The sequence below is a fragment of the Rhinatrema bivittatum genome, chromosome 8 (genome assembly GCF_901001135.1).
Source record: "Rhinatrema bivittatum chromosome 8, aRhiBiv1.1, whole genome shotgun sequence".
Taxonomy (NCBI): domain Eukaryota; kingdom Metazoa; phylum Chordata; class Amphibia; order Gymnophiona; family Rhinatrematidae; genus Rhinatrema; species Rhinatrema bivittatum.
In genome coordinates, this window is record NC_042622.1 from 113382054 (window position 1) to 113402256 (window position 20203).

Consider the following 20203-nt stretch of genomic DNA (forward strand, 5'->3'; position numbering starts at 1 on the left):
GGTCATCATGTTTGTATGATACACATTATTCCTTTCTCTTACTTTCCCCCCTTCCTTCTCTTCCCTTGTTAATCAACAGTAATCTCAGGGTGACCACAACTCAAAAGTTTGGCCTTATGGTCTTTTTCTGCTATCATGTTTCTATAGAGGAAAGATGAGATAGAGGAGATAGGATAGAGACATTTAAATATCTCAAAGGTTTCCATGCAAAGGAAGCTAGCCTCTTTCAATGAAAAGGAGGTTCTAGAGCAAGTGGGTTATGGGATGAGGGTGAAACGCAGTAGACTCAGGAGTAATTTTACAAAATATTTCTTTACAAAGAGTAGTTGATGCATGGGATGGCCTCCCAGTGCAAGTGGTGGAGACAAAAATGATATTTAAATTCAAGAAAGCATGAAATAAATACAAGAGATCTCTGCGGGAGTGATGGGAATGGTAAGGCTAGATAAACTGGATGGATGAGCAGACTAGATGGGCCATTTGGTCTTTTTTCTGCCATCATGTTTCTAAAGTTTCCAGGTATGCAGATCTCCCAGTCTCTCACTTTTTACCCATGTAAAAAGGACTAAATTGTGGAAAATGTATCCTAATCACTCACATCCCAAGATGTACCATGGCTTGTTTATATACAATCTAGATAATACCAGGCATTTATATATATGATGTAGGCAAAAAACAAAAAAAAAAAAAGATTTTCTACTAGTTTCCTATGCAAGATGACCAACTGTCCTGCATTTAGAAAACAATCATTGTTTTGGTTAAAAATGTGACCAATTTTGCCTTGCATGTGCAAAAAATGTCATCCAGTCTGATATATGTCAGTTGAGTTTTATGCCATGCTCCTCATTCTCACCCCACCTATCCCCTCTACATACAGAAAACTGGCAACCCAAGGGCTAGTAGTATACATTTATACTGCATTATAATCAGCCTTTTAAAACAATGGCAGACAGAACTCCCCTTTTAAAGCCTTGTGCATGCATTATCTTGCCACAAATAATTTAATGAATAAACCTAGTTCTCTGCAGCATTTTCAGGGAACTATCTTTTGGCTGGACTGTACTTGTCACACTAGCATGGCACTGGAATGCATTTAACCAGATCACGCCAGAGCTTTCTGCAACAGTAATAGAAAAATGACTCCCAGGATACAAAAGAAATATTTGGTAACCTCTGCACATGGGATGATACAATGTACTTTAATAGACCAGTACATTGTTCCATATAATTTATTGCTTTTTGCACTGTTAAATAAAGGAAGCATTGTGCCTCAAGCAAGGGTATAAGAAGCAAAAGCATTTTGGAAATATTGGTATTCTCTCTGCTTGTGGGAATGAGTCCTTCACAGCTCTTGGTTCCTACTTGCCTTGTTACAGAACATGAGTTGCACAATTGAAGTTAAGACCTCAAGAGCCTTGGCTCTTGAGGTCTTAACTTCAAACAAACACACAAACACAGAGGTCTTTGTGGGTGCATGTTGGCATGTAATGACATACTCTAGTCTGTACCCTGCAAATATGCTTTCTCATGTCTGTCACTGTAGAATATGCAAACTGTGCTTAAACCAAATGCAAAGATTGTCCTTTATGCACATGCAGGTGCCCAATAAACTAAAGGTTTTCTCCCATTCTGGTTCATGAGGAAATAGGATGATTTTTCTGTGATAGAAGGGGACACCTGACATACGAATCCCAGGTAATCCACTGGGAAAGAGTTTAGTGCACATTTTACATCAATCTATGGGAACCTCAACCAATTTGCTGAAGAAAATGACACCTACCCATATTAGACACCCTAACTGTACAGAGGATCAACTATAACTGCTCACTTATTTAAATATGGACTGTAATTTAATTTTAACCAAGCAGTGCCTGGTCCTGTTTGTTTTGTTCACAGCAGCTCCCTCCAGGGGTTGCCACAGCTATCACCACGCACAGGGGATAAATCATACCACTGTCTGGGCCATAGATGAGAGTCTCCCCCCCCCCCACCCCCCCCCCCCCCCATAAAAAAGAATCTCCCTCTGGAATAGAAAGCTCAAGATTGGGAGGAGTGGTAGCCAGAAAAGCCACGAAGACATAAATTAATTGTGTGCCCTGAAAGAATAGTCTACTTTCAAAAAGGGGTTACATCTGCATCATTCTTTTAAAGATGCATTTTATGATTAATGTGTATTTTATGAAAATATTATTTTTGTTGTTATAATTTTCTTTTTTTTATCGTTATCTGCCATAAACAGAACTTGGTAATATGTCAGACCAGAAATTTTTGTAATTAGATAGATAGATAAAAAAACCCCACTGCAACAGGAAAGCATCTAGAGCAAATCTGAATTTGCTTCAAAGAATGGAACATTTTTCTACTTTCTTGTTGCTTTCTGATGTGAACAAGTCTGCTGATGGTCGATCCCACAGGTCAAACAGCCTGATCACCATTCTGACAGAAACCACTTGTGTGGTCAAAATACTCTGCTGAGGTGATTCGCCAACTTGTTGAAGACTCCAGGAAGTTAGGTCGCCTGAAGGAAGGCCCTGTGGCCAAGTGCCCTTTCTGAAATGTTTTGAGACTCCTAGCACTGGGTCCAGGATTCTGTGCCCTCCTTGGATTTTTATGTAGAACATTGCTACTTGATTGTCAGTTTGGATCAGAATTTTCTTTCCCTGAAGGAGAAGGGTGAAGTCTCAGTGCACACAGATGGCTCGCAGCTCTAAGAGGTTGATCTGAAACAGACACTCCATTGCTGACCATATTCCCTGAGTTTGGAAGGAGCTTGTGTGCATACCCCACCACCTGGTAGATGCATCCATCACCAGTATGACTTGATGAGGTAAGTCTCAAAGAGGGGAAACCACCTCCAAGACTAATAGGTTCAGCCACCAATGAAGAGGGGATGCTTTCTTCTTTGAAGTTACTCTGATGGCATACAACAGGGGCTGATGTAGCTGATCCCATTAAAAATGAAGGCCCTATTGAATAACTCTCTTGTCCAGATGAGTCATGGGGACCACATAACCACTGACACCATATGACTGAGGATGATCACACTTGCCTGAATCATCATGTGGTCTCATTGTAACAAGCCCAGGACCAATGTCCAAAAACAGATTGCCCTTTCTTATGGGAGGAATTCTTTCTCTTACAGTGAGTCTATTCAAGCTCCAATGAATTTGAACCTCTGGGTGGGAGCTAGGTTTGACTTAGAAAATTTGACTATAAAGCTTAAGGACTAGAGAAGCTGAAGAGTTTCTTTCAAGGAATCTAACACTCCCACCTGGGATGGTCCCATCACGAGCTAGTTATCCAGGTATGGGAAGACACATGCACTGCTACTACTGCCAAACATTTTGTGAAGACTCTCTGGGTGTGAAACTCACGGCACCAATCCACATGCCACTAAGATCCCTATCATTTTGGATTTCCTGCAAGATGGACTTCAGAAGGGTCTGTCCCTCAGTTCCATCAAAGTTCAAGTGGCAGCGCTGTCCTGCTACAGTCCCCGGAGGGACGGCAACAGCATCGCCACACATCCAGACGTTTCACGTTTCCTGAAAGGAGTCAAACACATTCGTCCGCCACTGAAGTGGCCAGTGCCCCTGTGGAACCTCAACCTAGTGTTGGAATTTCTCGCAGGATCCGCCTTCAGGCCTCTTTGAGGCCTGTCTCTCCGTTTGTTGACCTTGAACATGGTGTTCTTGCTGGCTGTGTGTTCAGCACGCCGCATCTCAGAGCTGCAAGCACTGTCCTGCCGTGATCCGTTTCTCAGAATCACTCCGGAGGCTATCCATCTTCGCACGGTTCCTTCCTTCTTACCCAAAGTAGTCTCACAATTTCACCTCAACCAAACCATATCCTTGCCAACCATGGAAGGTTTGAAGAAGTCGGAAGAAGGTCAAATACTGCGCCATCTCGACTTTGGCAGGTTGCTGTCCAGATACTTGGAAATGTCAGAAGCAGTACGAAAGACGGACCACCTGTTCATCCTTCACAGCGGGAAGAAGCAAGGGGAAGCTGCCTCATGGCCAACCATCACCCGCTGGATCAAAGAAGTTATCAAGGCGGCCTACGTAGAAGCAGGAAAACCACCACCTCTACAGGTCAAGGCTCACTCTACCAGAGCGCAATCGACCTCTTGGGCAGAAACTAGGATGCTGTCGCCTGCAGAGATATGTAAAGCGGCGATGTGGTCCTCCCTCCATACCTTCTCCAGATTCTACCGTCTGGATGTCCAGGCCAGGGAGGACACAGCATTCGCGAGGGCTATCCTGAATGGACCTCGGGCAGCCTCCTGCCCAGTCCGGGAGTAGCTTTTGTACATCCCACTTGTTTTGAGTCCATCTGCTACACGCTAGGAAATGTTGAGATTACTTACCTGATAATCTCCTTTTCCTTAGTGTATGCAGATGGACTCAGCATCCCGCCCGGCTGCCAGCATACATGGGGATTCACCAAGTCACGGTAAGCCACGCTTTCTTATATAGGGCATCCACCCTACTGGGTGTTGACGCCTTCCGGTTGACAACACTAGCGGTCTCCAGCTTCTATCAATCGGTCAGGGTAATCCTGTTCATTTAATTGATCGGTCAGTCACACATATATCCATAAAAGCTTTTGCAAGGAAGATTACTGAGTTGCTGCACTTCCTGTGGGGGTATATGTACCCGTGCTGACGTCAGATCCATCTCCAACTGCTAGCACGAGCACACTATACCCACTTGTTTTGAGTCCATCTGCATACACTAAGGAAAAGGAGATTATCAGGTAAGTAATCTCAACATTATATATTTAAAATAGGTGGATAAAGTATGCACGTTCAATCCATTGATATATATGGTTTCAATGCATTGCATGTATTCGCATGTAAGCCTACATTCACATTCACATTCAACATTCACATTCGTATGTTGCATGGTAGAATTATGCATATTTTATAAAATGCACACATATATGCACATATTAAATATTATAGCAAATATGCACTCTGTCACATACACATAAAATTGCTGCCACGTGCAGTTGTTTGAAAGTTATCCTTCCTCTGAGCTAGAAAGATACATTCATTCGTTGCTGTCAGATGATGGTTTCTATGCACAATGGCCAATTTAGCCCTGCTTGTCAACAAAGAACTCCCCATGACCAGAAAAGCAGACTTATTTCCCAAAGTTGGATTTTAGAAATCAGAGAATTTACATATTTACAGTAGCTTCTTTGGAGATGTACTGTACATTTTAAACAAATATTTGTTAGTCAACTTGGTGCTATCAATGCATACCTGGCTTAGTTGATCTTTGAACTTCAACTATCAGAACCAGAAATGGATTGACTCTGAGTGAGTGTGTGTTTACAAAAAAGAGTGGCAGGCCAGAGGCAGGAATAAAGATGGCAAGGCAAGCATTTTTCAGTTTTTCAAATGATAAAATTGTATTGTGAAACAGGTGAACCCAATTGTAAATCTCCTCTTGCTGTGTCACCAAGATGGATTTGCCAAGCATCAGATGGAATCATCATTTGAGGCTTTTCTTGTATACCAGCACAATGCCAAGAGAGACGAACATAGTTTCACCATTAGCTTCGCCAGAACAGAATTTCCTTGTATTACCTATACAAATCTCAGCTCACTGTGGAGAGTCAACCAAAATCAAACAGATTATAACAGCAGATAAGAACTCTAGGAAGTAAGCTAAGAACCATCTAGTCTGTTTAATTTCATTCCTTGAAAAATGCCATAGACCCAGTTGATCTCTAGCTATCCTCTTACTTCTTTTCAGCTAGGGATCCTCAATGCCTGTCCCATGCTTTCTTAAATTCTGTTACTATTTTTGTCTCTGCCATTTCCCCTGGGTGGCTGTTCCCTGTGTAGCCCTCATCCCAGTCAGCTCTTGGGCACTGGGGCACATAAGGAGGGTCACAGGCTACAAAAAGGTCCCATAACTTCCTGGAGTTCCCACACAGGGGAGAAAAGATGGTCTTTTCAAGGTGCTTAAGGTTTTGTTCACTCTGTGGCTCTTCTGCACACCAGTCCATTCATGCAAAGAAATACTTTTCACTCTGGATATCTTGTAAGTGGCAGGATAAAAGAAAGTTCAACAGGATATACTAATTGATAGTGCACTTAACTGTAACAAAGTCCACACGTATCATAAAAATCCAAATACAGTTTCTTCTCACGCTCTTTCCCAAACAGGTAAGATCTTTGGGACAGGTACCCTTCTACCTTGGGCCTTTCCAGTACCTTTTGGGTAGCTGGAATCTCTTCTCTGTTCCTCTCTTTCTCTTCTTTGAGTGAGCTATGGCAGATTTTCTTGATCAACCCTTATTCTGTGGATTTTCCCAGGCAGGCTTACCCAAGAAACTTCCCAGTAGCACATTTAAGACTAATCGGAGAAAATTATTTTTCACTCAATGCACAATAAAGCTCTGGAATTTGTTGCCAGAGGATGTGGTTAGTGCAGTTAGTGTAGCTGGGTTCAAAAAAAGGTTTGGATAAGTTCTTGGAGGAGAAGTCCATTAATGGCTATTAATCAAATTTACTTAGGGAATAGCCACTGCTATTAATTGCATCAGTAGCATGGGATCTTCTTAGTGTTTGGGTAATTGCCAGTTTCTTATGGCCGCCTAGTTTGGCCTCTGTTGGAAACAGGATGCTGGGCTTGATGGACCCTTGGTCTGACCCAGCATGGCAATTTCTTATGTTCTTATGACACAATTGGGGAAATTTCTCGAAAAGGAAAACACAACTATGTGTACCATGACTCCATCAAAGACCTTTAACTGAATACAAGTCCTTAAATTAAGATAGAGATAGAACATTTGAGCTATTCCATGTTGCCTTTGTACCAGTGGAATTAGGGCAGTGTTTCTCAACCTTTTTGTTTTCATGGTTCACATTTGAGATTGCTGTATCCTCATGACAAACAATTTCACTCAATCCCTGCTCCCCTTCCACTTTGTTATCGTCTCTCACAACCTTCTGTGTAATCCCTTTCACTTAACCCTCCACCTCTGAATTTATGCATGTCTCTCTTTCTTCACTCGATTCATGCGAATCTCTCTCTTTCACCACAAACTAGGGATGTGAATCGTTTTCCATATCGTCTTAACGATAGAAATCGTGTGGCAGGGCAAGAAAATCGTCTTAGGCACGATTTTTTAGTTAAAAAATCGTTAAAAATCGTTTTTTCCGATTAGTGCACACTAACTCGAGTTAGTGCGCACTAACGGGAGTTAGTGCGCACTAACTGGGAGTTAGTGCGCACTAACTGAAAATGATACAATTTGACACTTTTCAGGTCAGTTAAGGTCAGTTTAGGAATGAATATGTATTCCTATTGGCTGCCCTCTTATTTATTCATGTTACCAAGTTTCCTACTGACAGTATATGGGGGATGGGAAATGGAAACAGTTGGTAGCTTGACAAAACAAGTAATGTGATCAGTCAATGTGACTAGAACTTGTGCCCTAACCCTGATACCAGGGGTATTGTGATCTTCCTGCACACAGTGCCCTATCCCTATTAATACCAGGAGTGTTGTGATCTTCCTGCACACAGTGCCCTATCCCTAATACCAGGGGTGTTGTGATCTTCCTGCACACAGTGCCCTATTCCTGATACTGGGGGTGTTGTGATCTTCCTGCACACAGTGCCCTATTCCTGATACCGGGGGTGTTGTGATCTTCTTGCACACATCCCGATATCAGGGATAGGGCACTGCATGCAGGAAGATCACAACACTCCTGGTATTAATAGGGATAGGGCACTGCATGCAGGAAGATCACAACACTCCTGGTATTAATAGGGATAGGGCACTGCATGCAGGAAGATCACAACACCCCTGGTATCAGGGATAGGGCACTGTGTGCAGGAAGATCACAATACCCCGGAGGAGTGAGGGTCAGGCAGCTCCCCCCTGTCTGTGAAGCCAGCCTCTCACTAGTAATGCAGGGAGGGAGCTGTCTCAGACTTCACCATCCTCCCCCCCCCCTTACCCACACACCATTCACTAGCTGGGACATGGGGGAAGTCAGGAGTGAGGGTCAGGCAGCTCCCCCCTGTCTGCGAAGCCAGCCTCTCACTAGTAATGCAGGGAGGGAGCTGTCTCAGACTTCACCATCCTCCCCCCCCCCTCACCCACACACCATTCACTAGCTGGGACATGGGGGAAGTCAGGAGTGAGGGTCAGGCAGCTCCCCCCTGTCTGTGAAGCCAGCCTCTCACTAGTAATGCAGGGAGGGAGCTGTCTCAGACTTCACCATCCTCCCCCCCCCTCACCCACACACCATTCACTAGCTGGGACATGGGGGAAGTCAGGAGTGAGGGTCAGGCAGCTCCCCCCTGTCTGCGAAGCCAGCCTCTCACTAGTAATGCAGGGAGGGAGCTGTCTCAGACTTCACCATCCTCCCCCCCCCTCCTCACCCACACACCATTCACTAGCTGGGACATGGGGGAAGTCAGGAGTGAGGGTCAGGCAGCTCCCCCCTGTCTGTGAAGCCAGCCTCTCACTAGTAATGCAGGGAGGGAGCTGTCTCAGACTTCACCATCCTCCCCCCCCCCCTCACCCACACACCATTCACTAGCTGGGACATGGGGGAAGTCAGGAGTGAGGGTCAGGCAGCTCCCCCCTGTCTGTGAAGCCAGCCTCTCACTAGTAATGCAGGGAGGGAGCTGTCTCAGACTGGTATCAGGGTTAGGGCACTGTGTGCAGGAAGATCACAACACTCCTGGTATTAATAGGGATAGGGCACTGTAAGAGATGACTGTAGTAGATTGAATAAAGATCTGATGTTTCTGCTCTCCTCACACCAAACAAAAACAACACACAAGCAGAGAAGCCCTTCTTACAAAGCTGAGCTAGTGAGTTAAGTAGGAGGAAAAGTAAACATACTGGTGCCAGTGTGGCTACTTAAAAAATACACTTACCAACAATCAATTACATATATTTGAACTGTGTACAGTTCCAGCCAGGACCACCTTTCTAAAATGCACAGTGATTGGCAAATTCAACATGCACTAGCATTTCAGGTGCCTGCTAACAAAATAATAAACAAACAAGTTCTAGTCACGTGAGTGCTGATCATTACATTACTTTTTTGTCAAGCTTCCAACTGTTTCCATTTCACATCCCCCCAACCATATTGGTAACATCAATAGATAAGAGCACAGCCAGCCAATAGGAATACATACATACATATTCATTCCTAAGTGACCTTTACTGACCTGGGAAGTGTGAACACTTTGTTTCATTTTCTGTTGGTGTTCGTTAGTTTCCAGTTCCATTTCCCATCCCCCCAACCATCACCTCAGTGGTAACCTTGGTAATATCAATAGATAAGAGGGCAGCCAGCCAATAGGAACACATATTCATTCCTAACTGACCTTCAGTGACCTGGAAAGTGTTTATTTGTATCATTTTCAGTTAGTGCGCACTAAATCGAGTTAGTGCGCACTAACGGGGAGTTAGTGCGCACTAACTCGAGTTAGTGCGCACTAACACGATTTAACGATTTTTAACGATAAATCGTTAGAATTTCTATTGTATCGTGTTCTATAACGATTTAAGACGATATAAACATTATCGGACGATAATTTTAATCGTTGAAAAACGATTCACATCCCTACCACAAACTCTCACTCGTGCACTCCTCTCTTTCATTTCCCACTCTTATGTGTTCTATTTCACGCCTCTCTCACCTTCCCCCCCTCCCCCAGTCCTCTCTCCCTTACTTCTGACTGTCAGGGAAAGAAAGGCACTCCTACTTAGGTGTGCTTTCTCCTCTGTCAGATTCACTCTGCCTAAGCAGCACTGGTGGGTGTCCATGTGTTCAAACTTCCCAGTGAAGCTGTCCAGCAGAGGCAGTCATAGCATGAAGCGACACTCTCCTCCTGGCCAGTCAGAGGGCGGGAGAGAGAGAATTGTGCCAGGGAGAAGGAGAGAACATCAAGCTGGAACTGCTGCTACTGCAGCAGGTGATTTTGCTGCGACACACTGGTAGAGCACTACTGTCACATGGTACCTGCACAGAACTTCTGTGCATTAAACTGAGAAGCTTTAATGGTGGCCTTTGGCCTAAAAGCAAGGAAGCAGATCAACCTTGACATTTGCACAAGATTTAGAGTCTCATTCATTAATGATATACATTCCTTAATCTCTTTAGTCCATGGCTCGTACATGGTGCCAGGTAACTTAGCAATCATTTTAAATTGGAGATTTATAATGCGTATGTTGAAGATTTATGTGAAATGCTACCCAAAATCTTGATTATCACCAGGGACAGTCGCAAGATATGGTTTAGTGTTAAATTAAGATTGTGTTCATTAAAAAGTTTCAGGATAAACTGCAAATATAATTTAATGTGGAATCTACTAGGTGTGTGCACACACTTTTTACATTTCATTTTGTTTTTTGTTCTGTTTATTTCAGTTTTATTTGTATTTATTTATTTGAAATAAACAGATCAAAAAACAAAATGGAAACACAAACCCCTCTTGGACCCTTTCCTGATCCCTCTCCACCCCCCCACATCCCCAGCTCTTCTTACCCCAGGCCTTTTTCTTCATCAGGAAGCAATGATATCTGAACACTCCTGCCTTGCTGGTGTTAAAATTGTAAAGGATGCCAGTGCACTGAAGTTGCCACCATTAACAATTTCAAGGGGAGTGCAGGGGCAAAAATGTCGATAATCTTTCGTTTGACTTGTTTCTGACGAAAACTATTTTAGTTTATTCATTTTTTGTTCATTCATTGCCCATTAAAGTCAATGAGGGAAGCAATGCAGCCTATTTTGGGCTCCTAAATTGGGATTTTCAAATAATTAGTAATACAACTTGTGGGAAGACATCATCAGAAGTGTGAAGGGCTCTCCAATACATCAAGATTCTGTCAACCTGGCACCAAAAGTGGCATGAATAGCCCAAAGGCTAGTAATGGGGTAAAACAGCATCAGTAGTGGCAGGAGATTTCCAAGGCACTGTGAGAGGAGCAAAGAAGCAGCAAGAGTGGCCAGAATGCCCAAGGCTTTGAAAATGGTGCAAAGGGCACTAACAACAATGGCAAGAATCCCCCAAGGCAGCATGAGAAGGGCAAAATGGCACCAAGTGTGCCATGAATAGCTCAAGGCACCATGAAGGGAGTAAAAGGAGTGGCATTAGGGGCATAGCAGTAAGAATCGAAGATGTAGCATCAGGAGCAGGGCAACAAGACAAAGTGGAATAAAGACCCCCATGATGCAGCTTCAGGAGCAGGGCAGAAAGGCAGTGAGTAGCAGCAAGACCCCTAAGGTGGCAGAGTGGCAACAAGATGTCAGGGGCAGCAAGGGTTGAACCTGCAGTCCTAGCTATTAGGGGCCAGGGGATATTGCAGTGGAGCCACAGGGACCCTGGTTTTCCAAGAATCCTGTAGAAAATACTAAGCAAAACAAAGTTAGGGAGACCCACCTCTGGAAGCTCACTGTTGAACCAGCTTTAGGTTAGGTTTTTCCTAAGTTGAAGGCTGTATAAAAGGAGCTCTAGCCTGATACACCTTTGCAGGTCCAACAGCTCACATATTCACTCCATGATTTCCTGTTGCTGATCTTGTACCTGGTTCCTCCTCTGATGCTGCTCTTCAGCTCTTCTTCTGGTTCCTACTTTGGTTCTGGTCCTTGATTCTTCTCCTGGTTCTTGTTCTTGCTCTGTTCCTGTCCTCAGCTCCAATTTTGGTCTTTGGCCCCATTTCTGAATCCTACTCTGCTTCAGGACAGAAGATCGTTTGCTCCCAGATGACTAGCCTCTCCAAAGTATGCCCCTGCCCAGACATCCTACTTCTCCTTAGTTCTTGAAGCAGGTTGTGACAGTTTTGGTCAGTCCCAAACCAGAGGCAAGGTAAAGATGGAACAGTCCTAAGAATCAGATATGCCATTTCAAGATGAACCATTCAAGAAAAGTGTATTGTAGGTTCTTTTCCTGTCTCAGTGACTCTATATGAGATCAAGACCCATGTGGAACCCAGCAAACTCCTCTGAACAGTCTATTCCAGGCTGCACCAGCAAACTCAAATACTCTGTTCCATGCTGTGCCAGCAAAATTCCCACGTGGGAATTAAACAATTACTGACATCGGTAAAGATCTGGGCCATGTAATGATAGAGGTCTTCGTGGTGGTGGGAAATGCAAGGCCGACAAGGCCTCATCTCTATTTTTGGAGAGGGGAAGAAGCAAAACAGGCCACAGGCTTATTTATATATGCAGTAATGCTTTTCTATTTTACACATATCTATTTAACTTGATATCTTTGAACATATCTGGTTAAGTAGCTAGTTATCCTGCCACACAAGGTGGCCAGTTATAGTTTAAAATTGGCTAGGTTAGCCAAATGAATCCTCCCTGAAATGCCCTTGGAATACTTCTTTTTTTTGTCTGGCTAGATTTTAACCAGATAAGGAGCTGCATATCTGAAATCTTCAATATTCAGCTGGAGAAGAGCTCATGAATAGATCTATCTAGCAACCGTCATAAATTGCCTCAAAGAATGTGTGGCTTATTAATGAAGCCTATAATACTTCAGGCTTAGTATAATCATAGGTTGCAGATAGATTTGTTTATGTACCTACCGGTGCGATAAGGCTGGAGCACAATCACTGTATGCTTAAAGTCACTAGTGAGTGCACTTATCTTAAATTGCCACGTAGAGAGAGTTGGCTTGCACGGTCCTGAAGTTGCCTCCGACACTAAAGTGTTCGGAGTGTTGTACTCCTTCCTCAGGGATCTCCAGGTAAGAACGAGCCATCTACATGAATCTGCGTGGAAGATAATACAGCATGAGAGTTCTTTGCATGTCAAACGACTAAAACGATATATATAATGGCGGTCAGAGATGGAAAATAAACTTACTTCATGATGCCTGGTCAGTACTTAGCTTTAGAGCGACGATTGCTTATGCGCTGTGATGATTAAAAAATAAGAGTAAAAGAAACAGTCACTGAATATGAGGAAACAACTTCAATATATTAGGATCGATATGGATGGTTGTGCAGTTGTACTTACGTGCACTAAGTTGAAGTGACCTGCCAGCATGCCGTCTCAATCACTGACAGCTCGGGCGTCAAAAAGACGCCGAATTTAAAGAAATTCCATTGACCAAAGCGGTCGGAGGAAGTGACGTAAGTATAGCATCATAGTGTGATCCTTAAAAGGTGATCGACGTCAGGTGGGGACATCCTTAATTGTTGATACCAAATATGGTTGATGACGCGACACGGCAGCCATATTGGCTGGGGGAATACCTGTTTGTTAGTCCAAATACGGTCAATGACGTGGCTGAGGCAGCCATTTTGAAAGAATTGAGAGAGGAACTCATTCGGGGAGTAGAGAGAACTGCCTTGGGAAATGTTTTGTTCAGATTAGGGAGAACCACTCGACCTTCTCATTGAGTCCTTGGGGTTCAACAGATCGCAAACGGAAAATCCATCGATTCTCTTTAAAATTAAGTAGAGTCGAGCGATCTCCCCCTCTCCAATTCGGGGGGATGTGTTCCAAAATGACCCACTTGAAATCCGCAAATGTATGTGGACATGTGATGCAGTGTTGAACTAAAGGTGCTTTTAAATCTTTAGTATTGATCCTGCTGCGATGTTCTGTCAAACGGGTGCGGATCTTGCGTCTGGTACGTCCCACATAGACTCTGTTGCAGGGACATTGAAGAGCATAGATGACAAACTCAGTGTTGCAATTCACTTGATATTTGATAGGAATCTTAAGACCAGTTTGGGGGTCTCGCCACTGTGTGCCAATGTGTGCCTGGGAACAGACTGAACAATTGCCACATGCTGTTTGCCCAGACCCCTGTGGATGGAAAGGGAGGACCCTATCAACTGCCCGAACTATCCTTTGTTTAATGTTGGTACCTCGGGAATATGCGAACATGGGGGGATCTCGGAAAATGGCATGGGGGCTGTCGTCAATAACAGAATTAGACCACAACGTATACCTGCGGAGTTTCTGTTGGCCCTCACTGAGCTGATTCTATTCAACAACTTCTTTGTGTATGAACAAAAATATTACCTTCAGACCCATGGAGTAGCAATGGGCTCACCTATAGCCCCAGACGTAGCTAATTTATATGTCACAAAATTTGAGGAAGAACATGTATACACGTCTCCATTTTTTCAATTTATCAAACTATGGTCACGGTATATTGATGACATCTTTTTCATTTGGTTCAACACTGAGTCATCCCTCATACAATTTCATCAATGGTTAAATCAAGCCAACCCCAATCTCAAATTCAGTTTAAGTTACAATGCGAGTCAATTATCCTTCCTTGACATTCAAATACACAAAGATCATTCAGGTATCCACACAACCCTGTTTAGAAAGACCACAGATAGAAACAACTTTTTACGTTTTGAAAGTCATCATCCCAGACCGTTCAAAGAAGGTCTTCCGGTGGGTCAATTTTTTCGCATCAGGAGACTATGTTCTGATACCCAAGAATTTCATAATCAAGCAGCCAAATTAGGTCACAGATTTCGAGAACGAGGTTATCCAGACCGAGTTATTAGAAGAGCATACAAAAGAGCGACCTTTTCAGACAGGGATCATTTACTCCAATATAGACAAAGAAATGAAGTCACCAACTTGATTTGTGTCCTACCATACACTAATCTCACATCTCATGTTAAAACAGCCATTTTGAACAATTGGCACCTCCTCAGCCCCCATGCCATTTTCCGAGATCCCCCCATGTTCGCATATTCCCGAGGTACCAACATTAAACAAAGGATAGTTCGGGCAGTTGATAGGGTCCTCCCTTTCCATCCACAGGGGTCTGGGCAAACAGCATGTGGCAATTGTTCAGTCTGTTCCCAGGCACACATTGGCACACAGTGGCGAGACCCCCAAACTGGTCTTAAGATTCCTATCAAATATCAAGTGAATTGCAACACTGAGTTTGTCATCTATGCTCTTCAATGTCCCTGCAACAGAGTCTATGTGGGACGTACCAGACGCAAGATCCGCACCCGTTTGACAGAACATCGCAGCAGGATCAATACTAAAGATTTAAAAGCACCTTTAGTTCAACACTGCATCACATGTCCACATACATTTGCGGATTTCAAGTGGGTCATTTTGGAACACATCCCCCCGAATTGGAGAGGGGGAGATCGCTCGACTCTACTTAATTTTAAAGAGAATCGATGGATTTTCCGTTTGCGATCTGTTGAACCCCAAGGACTCAATGAGAAGGTCGAGTGGTTCTCCCTAATCTGAACAAAACATTTCCCAAGGCAGTTCTCTCTACTCCCCGAATGAGTTCCTCTCTCAATTCTTTCAAAATGGCTGCCTCAGCCACGTCATTGACCGTATTTGGACTAACAAACAGGTATTCCCCCAGCCAATATGGCTGCCGTGTCGCGTCATCAACCATATTTGGTATCAACAATTAAGGATGTCCCCACCTGACGTCGATCACCTTTTAAGGATCACACTATGATGCTATACTTACGTCACTTCCTCCGACCGCTTTGGTCGATGGAATTTCTTTAAATTCGGCGTCTTTTTGACGCCCGAGCTTCAGTGATTGAGACGGCATGCTGGCAGGTCACTTCAACTTAGTGCACGTAAGTACAACTGCACAACCATCCATATCGATCCTAATATATTGAAGTTGTTTCCTCATATTCAATGACTGTTTCTTTTACTCTTATTTTTTAATCATCACAGCGCATAAGCAATCGTCGCTCTAAAGCTAAGTACTGACCAGGCATCATGGAGTAAGTTTATTTTCCATCTCTGACCGCCATTATATATATCGTTTTAGTCGTTTGACATGCAAAGAACTCTCATGCTGTATTATCTTCCACGCAGATTCATGTAGATGGCTCGTTCTTACCTGGAGATCCCTGAGGAAGGAGTACAACACTCCGAAACACTTTAGTGTCGGAGGCAACTTCAGGACCGTGCAAGCCAACTCTCTCTACGTGGCAATTTAAGATAAGTGCACTCACTAGTGACTTTAAGCATACAGTGATTGTGCTCCAGCCTTATCGCACCGGTAGGTGCATAAACAAATCTATCTGCAACCTATGATTATACTAAGCCTGAAGTATTATAGGCTTCATTAATAAGCAACACATTCTTTGAGGCAATTTATGACGGTTGCTAGATAGATCTATTCATGAGCTCTTCTCCAGCTGAATATTGAAAATTTGAAGTATTCTGTTTTTCAGCTGCATCTTTGGGTTATATTGATTCTCTATCTGAAATCTTGCCATTTAGATGGATAACTTAATGTTATCCATCTAAATGGCTTTTAAATATGGACTTCTCTGTTTCCAAAGATAGTTCATGAAGGAGTTTCTGTCTGATGGTCTACTAACCTCTGTAGCATCAGATAGGTGGAATTCTACCAGGCGCCAACATCTTGAATCAACCACATATGAGGTTTCTTGAATTCTTCCTGCTTCTCATGGATAAATTGTCCATTCTTCATGCTTTAATGAAAATTCCTCACTAATTTCCTGTACTTCTGTATCAGATCCTTCAGGACTGGAATCCCCAGACCCAGGCTATCTCTCATTGTGAGGTGTAGTAAGCAACAGATCCTCTTATAGCCCCCATTTTCCACTGCTCTTATCATATTGCATCACTGTCTGTCACAAAAAAACCTGAATGAACACTTCTGTCTCATCGGTCTAGCTGCAAGCCCTCCAGCATCTTTCCTATAGCTGTTAGGATATTGCATGAGGTATAAGTGGTATCTATCACCTGGGTGTGCAGCAAAGCCCATCTGCACCCTGCTGCTACTAGTGCTGGCCTTGATGGCCAGTTCCTACTAGTGTGGCGTCAGGGAGAGGTAGGCATGTGTAGCATTCATGCAGGTCCGGGTGTCGCTGATGAAATGCATTCTACTCACCTCTGCCTTGGCAGCTGCACCTGCATGCAACTACGGCACTGATTGCACAGACTGGGGGAAACCTGCCTATTGATTATAGTCCTGGAAGGTGCTTTGTAATTGGGAACTAAGAGCTGCAGCAGATGCTTAAAGCCCAGGTTTGCCACTATCTTCAATGGCTGGTCATCCAGGGAAATCATTTCCCTGATGCACCTCATCATTACGTTGGATAATGTTTGCCTCTTGTCCCTGAACAGTGATACAGAACTTCAGCCCATTTCCTTTATGGTGGTTTGCCACTGTAGATGCCTGGCAGGGGGCTGCTGGCCTGCCACCTGAATGGTAGAAGAGGCCATGGGGGTCAGCTTGGGGAAAATTCTTTCCCTTTTCAACCCTTTTGCTGTCATTTCTGCTTTGAGTGGAAAAAAAGATCTCCAGGCTAGTACTGCTGCTATCTCATAATGACAATGCTAGCGAGTGATGTTTCTGTAGATAATGCTGCTTAGCAGCATTTGTAAGATGCCCCAGTATCTTCCCTCGATTGATGGCTTTACTACAGTGAATGCACAAAGAAAATGTGGGTCCTCCCTCACTTTAAATTGTCTCCATTCAATGGATATTTTCCACAATGTACTCTCTAAATCCATTGGGACTGCAGTTGCTGCCACTGGAGTTGAAGTTAAATACATAAGATTTGTCATACTTGATCAAGACCAAAGATCCATCAAGCCCAGTATCCTGTTTCCAATAGTAGCCAATCCAGGTCACAAGTACCTGGCAAGTTCTCAAGGAGGAGATAGATTCCATGCTGCTTATCTTGGGGATAAGATATTTAGCTGTCTTGAAGCTTCTTTCAAAATCTCTTTCTTCTACGGTGTTACGGTCGTGGACTAGAGATGTGAATCGGACCCAGAATTGGTTCCGATTTCGGTTCCGATTCACATCGTGAATTTTTTTTCGTGCGGCCTGATCCGTTTGTTTTTTTTTTTTAATCGGCTGTGCCCGAGCCAATAAACAAAAAACCCACCCCGACCCTTTAAAACAGCTCCCTTAGCTTCCCCAATACTCCCGACCCCCCCAAAATGTTTTAAAATTATCTGGTGGTCCAGTGGGGGTCCCGAGAGCGATCTCCCGCTCTCGGGCCATCGACTGCCACTAATAAAAATGGCGCCAATGGCCCTTTGCCCTTACCATTTGACAGGGTATCCGTGCCATTGGCCAGCCCCTGTCACATGGTAGGAGCACTGGATGGCCCATGCCATTTTTAAAGATGGCGCCGGCCATCCATTACTCCTACCATATGACAGGGGCCGGCCAATGGCACAGATACCCTGTCACATGGTAAGGGCAAAGGGCCATTGGCGACATTTTTATTAGTGGCAGCCGACGGCCCGAGAGCGGGAGATCGCTTTCGGGACCCCCACTGGACCACCAGATAATTTTAAAACATTTTGGGGGGGTCGGGAGGGTGGGGGAAGCTAAGGGAGCTGTTTTAAAGGGTCAGGTTGGTTTAGGGGTTGTTTTTGTGTGCCGTTTTTCCCGCCCTCCCCCAAAACGATAAGAGAACCCCACGAACAATTTTGTGGGGTTTTCCTATCGGTTTCAGGGAGCCCCCAATTTCTGACGACTTTGAAAATATGGTACGATATTTTCAATTGGCAGAAAAAAGATTCACATCCCTATCGTGGACCCTTGGACCGGCTGAGACAGTGGATGGTGTGCTGTGGAGGACCACAGCAAGTGTCACAGGTGGGAGGTGGCATGGAAGAGACTCGGAAGAGGCTTCACCACTGGGAGTCCGAGGTCCCCCCAGGAGGAGCCCTTAGGGACCCGGACCTTTTGGACTTTAGGTGGGACCCTATGCGACCAAGGATCCAAGCTGCGGCTGAAGAGATGGACAAAGGATGGCTGCAGCTCCATCAGGGGTAGTTGTCTGCTTATGGTGAACCAATGGTCTCACAAAAACATCTTGAAGAAGTGGGACAGAGACGTTTACAAAATTTGTTAAATTCATAAAATTGCACAAATATTTGGTTTGAGCTGTACTACAAACAATCCTTAGGAGCCTTTTTTTTTTTTTACCAAGTTGGATTACAGGTCCTAACTGTGCTCTTTGTTTAGAGATACATACATTGCAGTCATGTTCAACTGTTTTGGTGCCAAAACAGGCTCTTCATCAGGAAAATATAAATGGATAAGTAAAGAGGTGTTTTTAATGTATCTATTAGAGATGTGCTTTGGCCGAACCTTACAGTTTGGCCTTTGTTATCAGCCCGCCACGGGAAATTTCGTTTTCCTGTGGTTTGGGCCTTTTTTTTTTCCGGCCGCCCCGAATTTCGTGGTTAGTGTGCACTAACCCTGAAAAATGAAATTTCGGGGGAATTCCCTTCGTTTTTCAGGTCGAAGCAGGATGAATTAGATAATTTCGTTGAAATTGTCTAATTCGTCCTAGACAAATGCACATCCCCAGTATCTATCATCAAGGAAGATCACATTCTGGGAGCAAAACATGGATACATGGCTGGTATCGTCTGTTATATTTCTGCTTCTAATTTAGAGTACCTGGCTTCATCATTTTCTATTAGCCAGCAGCACCCATCAGGACATTTTCTTTTTCGAGTTATGAATGTATGGTAGTGATATTACTTTCTACTTTATCATAAACATATAGCTGGTGTCACCATAAAGGTATTATTCAGCTCTCCATATGTACCCAGTTGGCCCAGTAGGTGGACACTGCAGTCATGAACTGCAGATCTGTCTCTTGGAGAATTAGTGTCTCAGAGCACTAGTCCTAATTAAACTTTTTCTTTTTTAAATAAATTAGGAATTGTTCAATGGTGGTATCATACATTTTAGAAATAAACAATATTCCAGCAATCTTTATCTTTATATCAGAAGCATAAAGCTTGCCTACATGCACACCCTACTCACCAGCTTCTCTGTTGACTTTGAGGAAATATTTAGTGGACTTTTGGCAACAAAATTTCCTAAAATAGAAAGCAATATTATGATTTTTTTTTAAAGAAGATAAATCCATTCTCATTTAAAGAAGGTGCATGCATTTGTCACCGACTCACAAATGTTAACATATTCACCCAAAAGTTATACTCTATCATTCATGAAGGTTGTGCTAGCACTGAATGGAACTGTACGTTGGCATTTAGTGGAAATCTGTTCAAAATTCATAGAACTCAAAAACAAGTCAGTAAGTAAATCGACTAAAGATGAAATGGGAGATTCCCTTTCTTGTGCCATCCTTTCTCTATTTGACAGTTCAGCAGCATCATTAAATTACAGAGCTGTCCAGACTTTTTAAGTTCTCATCTAAATGCCGCC

The 20203-nt window shown here is 43.6% G+C and overlaps 1 protein-coding gene across 1 annotated transcript in view; it reads right to left on the bottom strand.

The window, feature by feature from the left end:
* ADGRD2 (adhesion G protein-coupled receptor D2) overlaps positions 1–20203 on the bottom strand; it is a 322967-nt gene that overhangs the window by 35480 nt on the left and 267284 nt on the right. The window contains exon 24 of the mRNA XM_029614032.1: positions 19799–19854. Coding sequence (XP_029469892.1) covers positions 19799–19854 — 56 coding nt within the window. The remainder of the gene's footprint in view (positions 1–19798; positions 19855–20203) is intronic.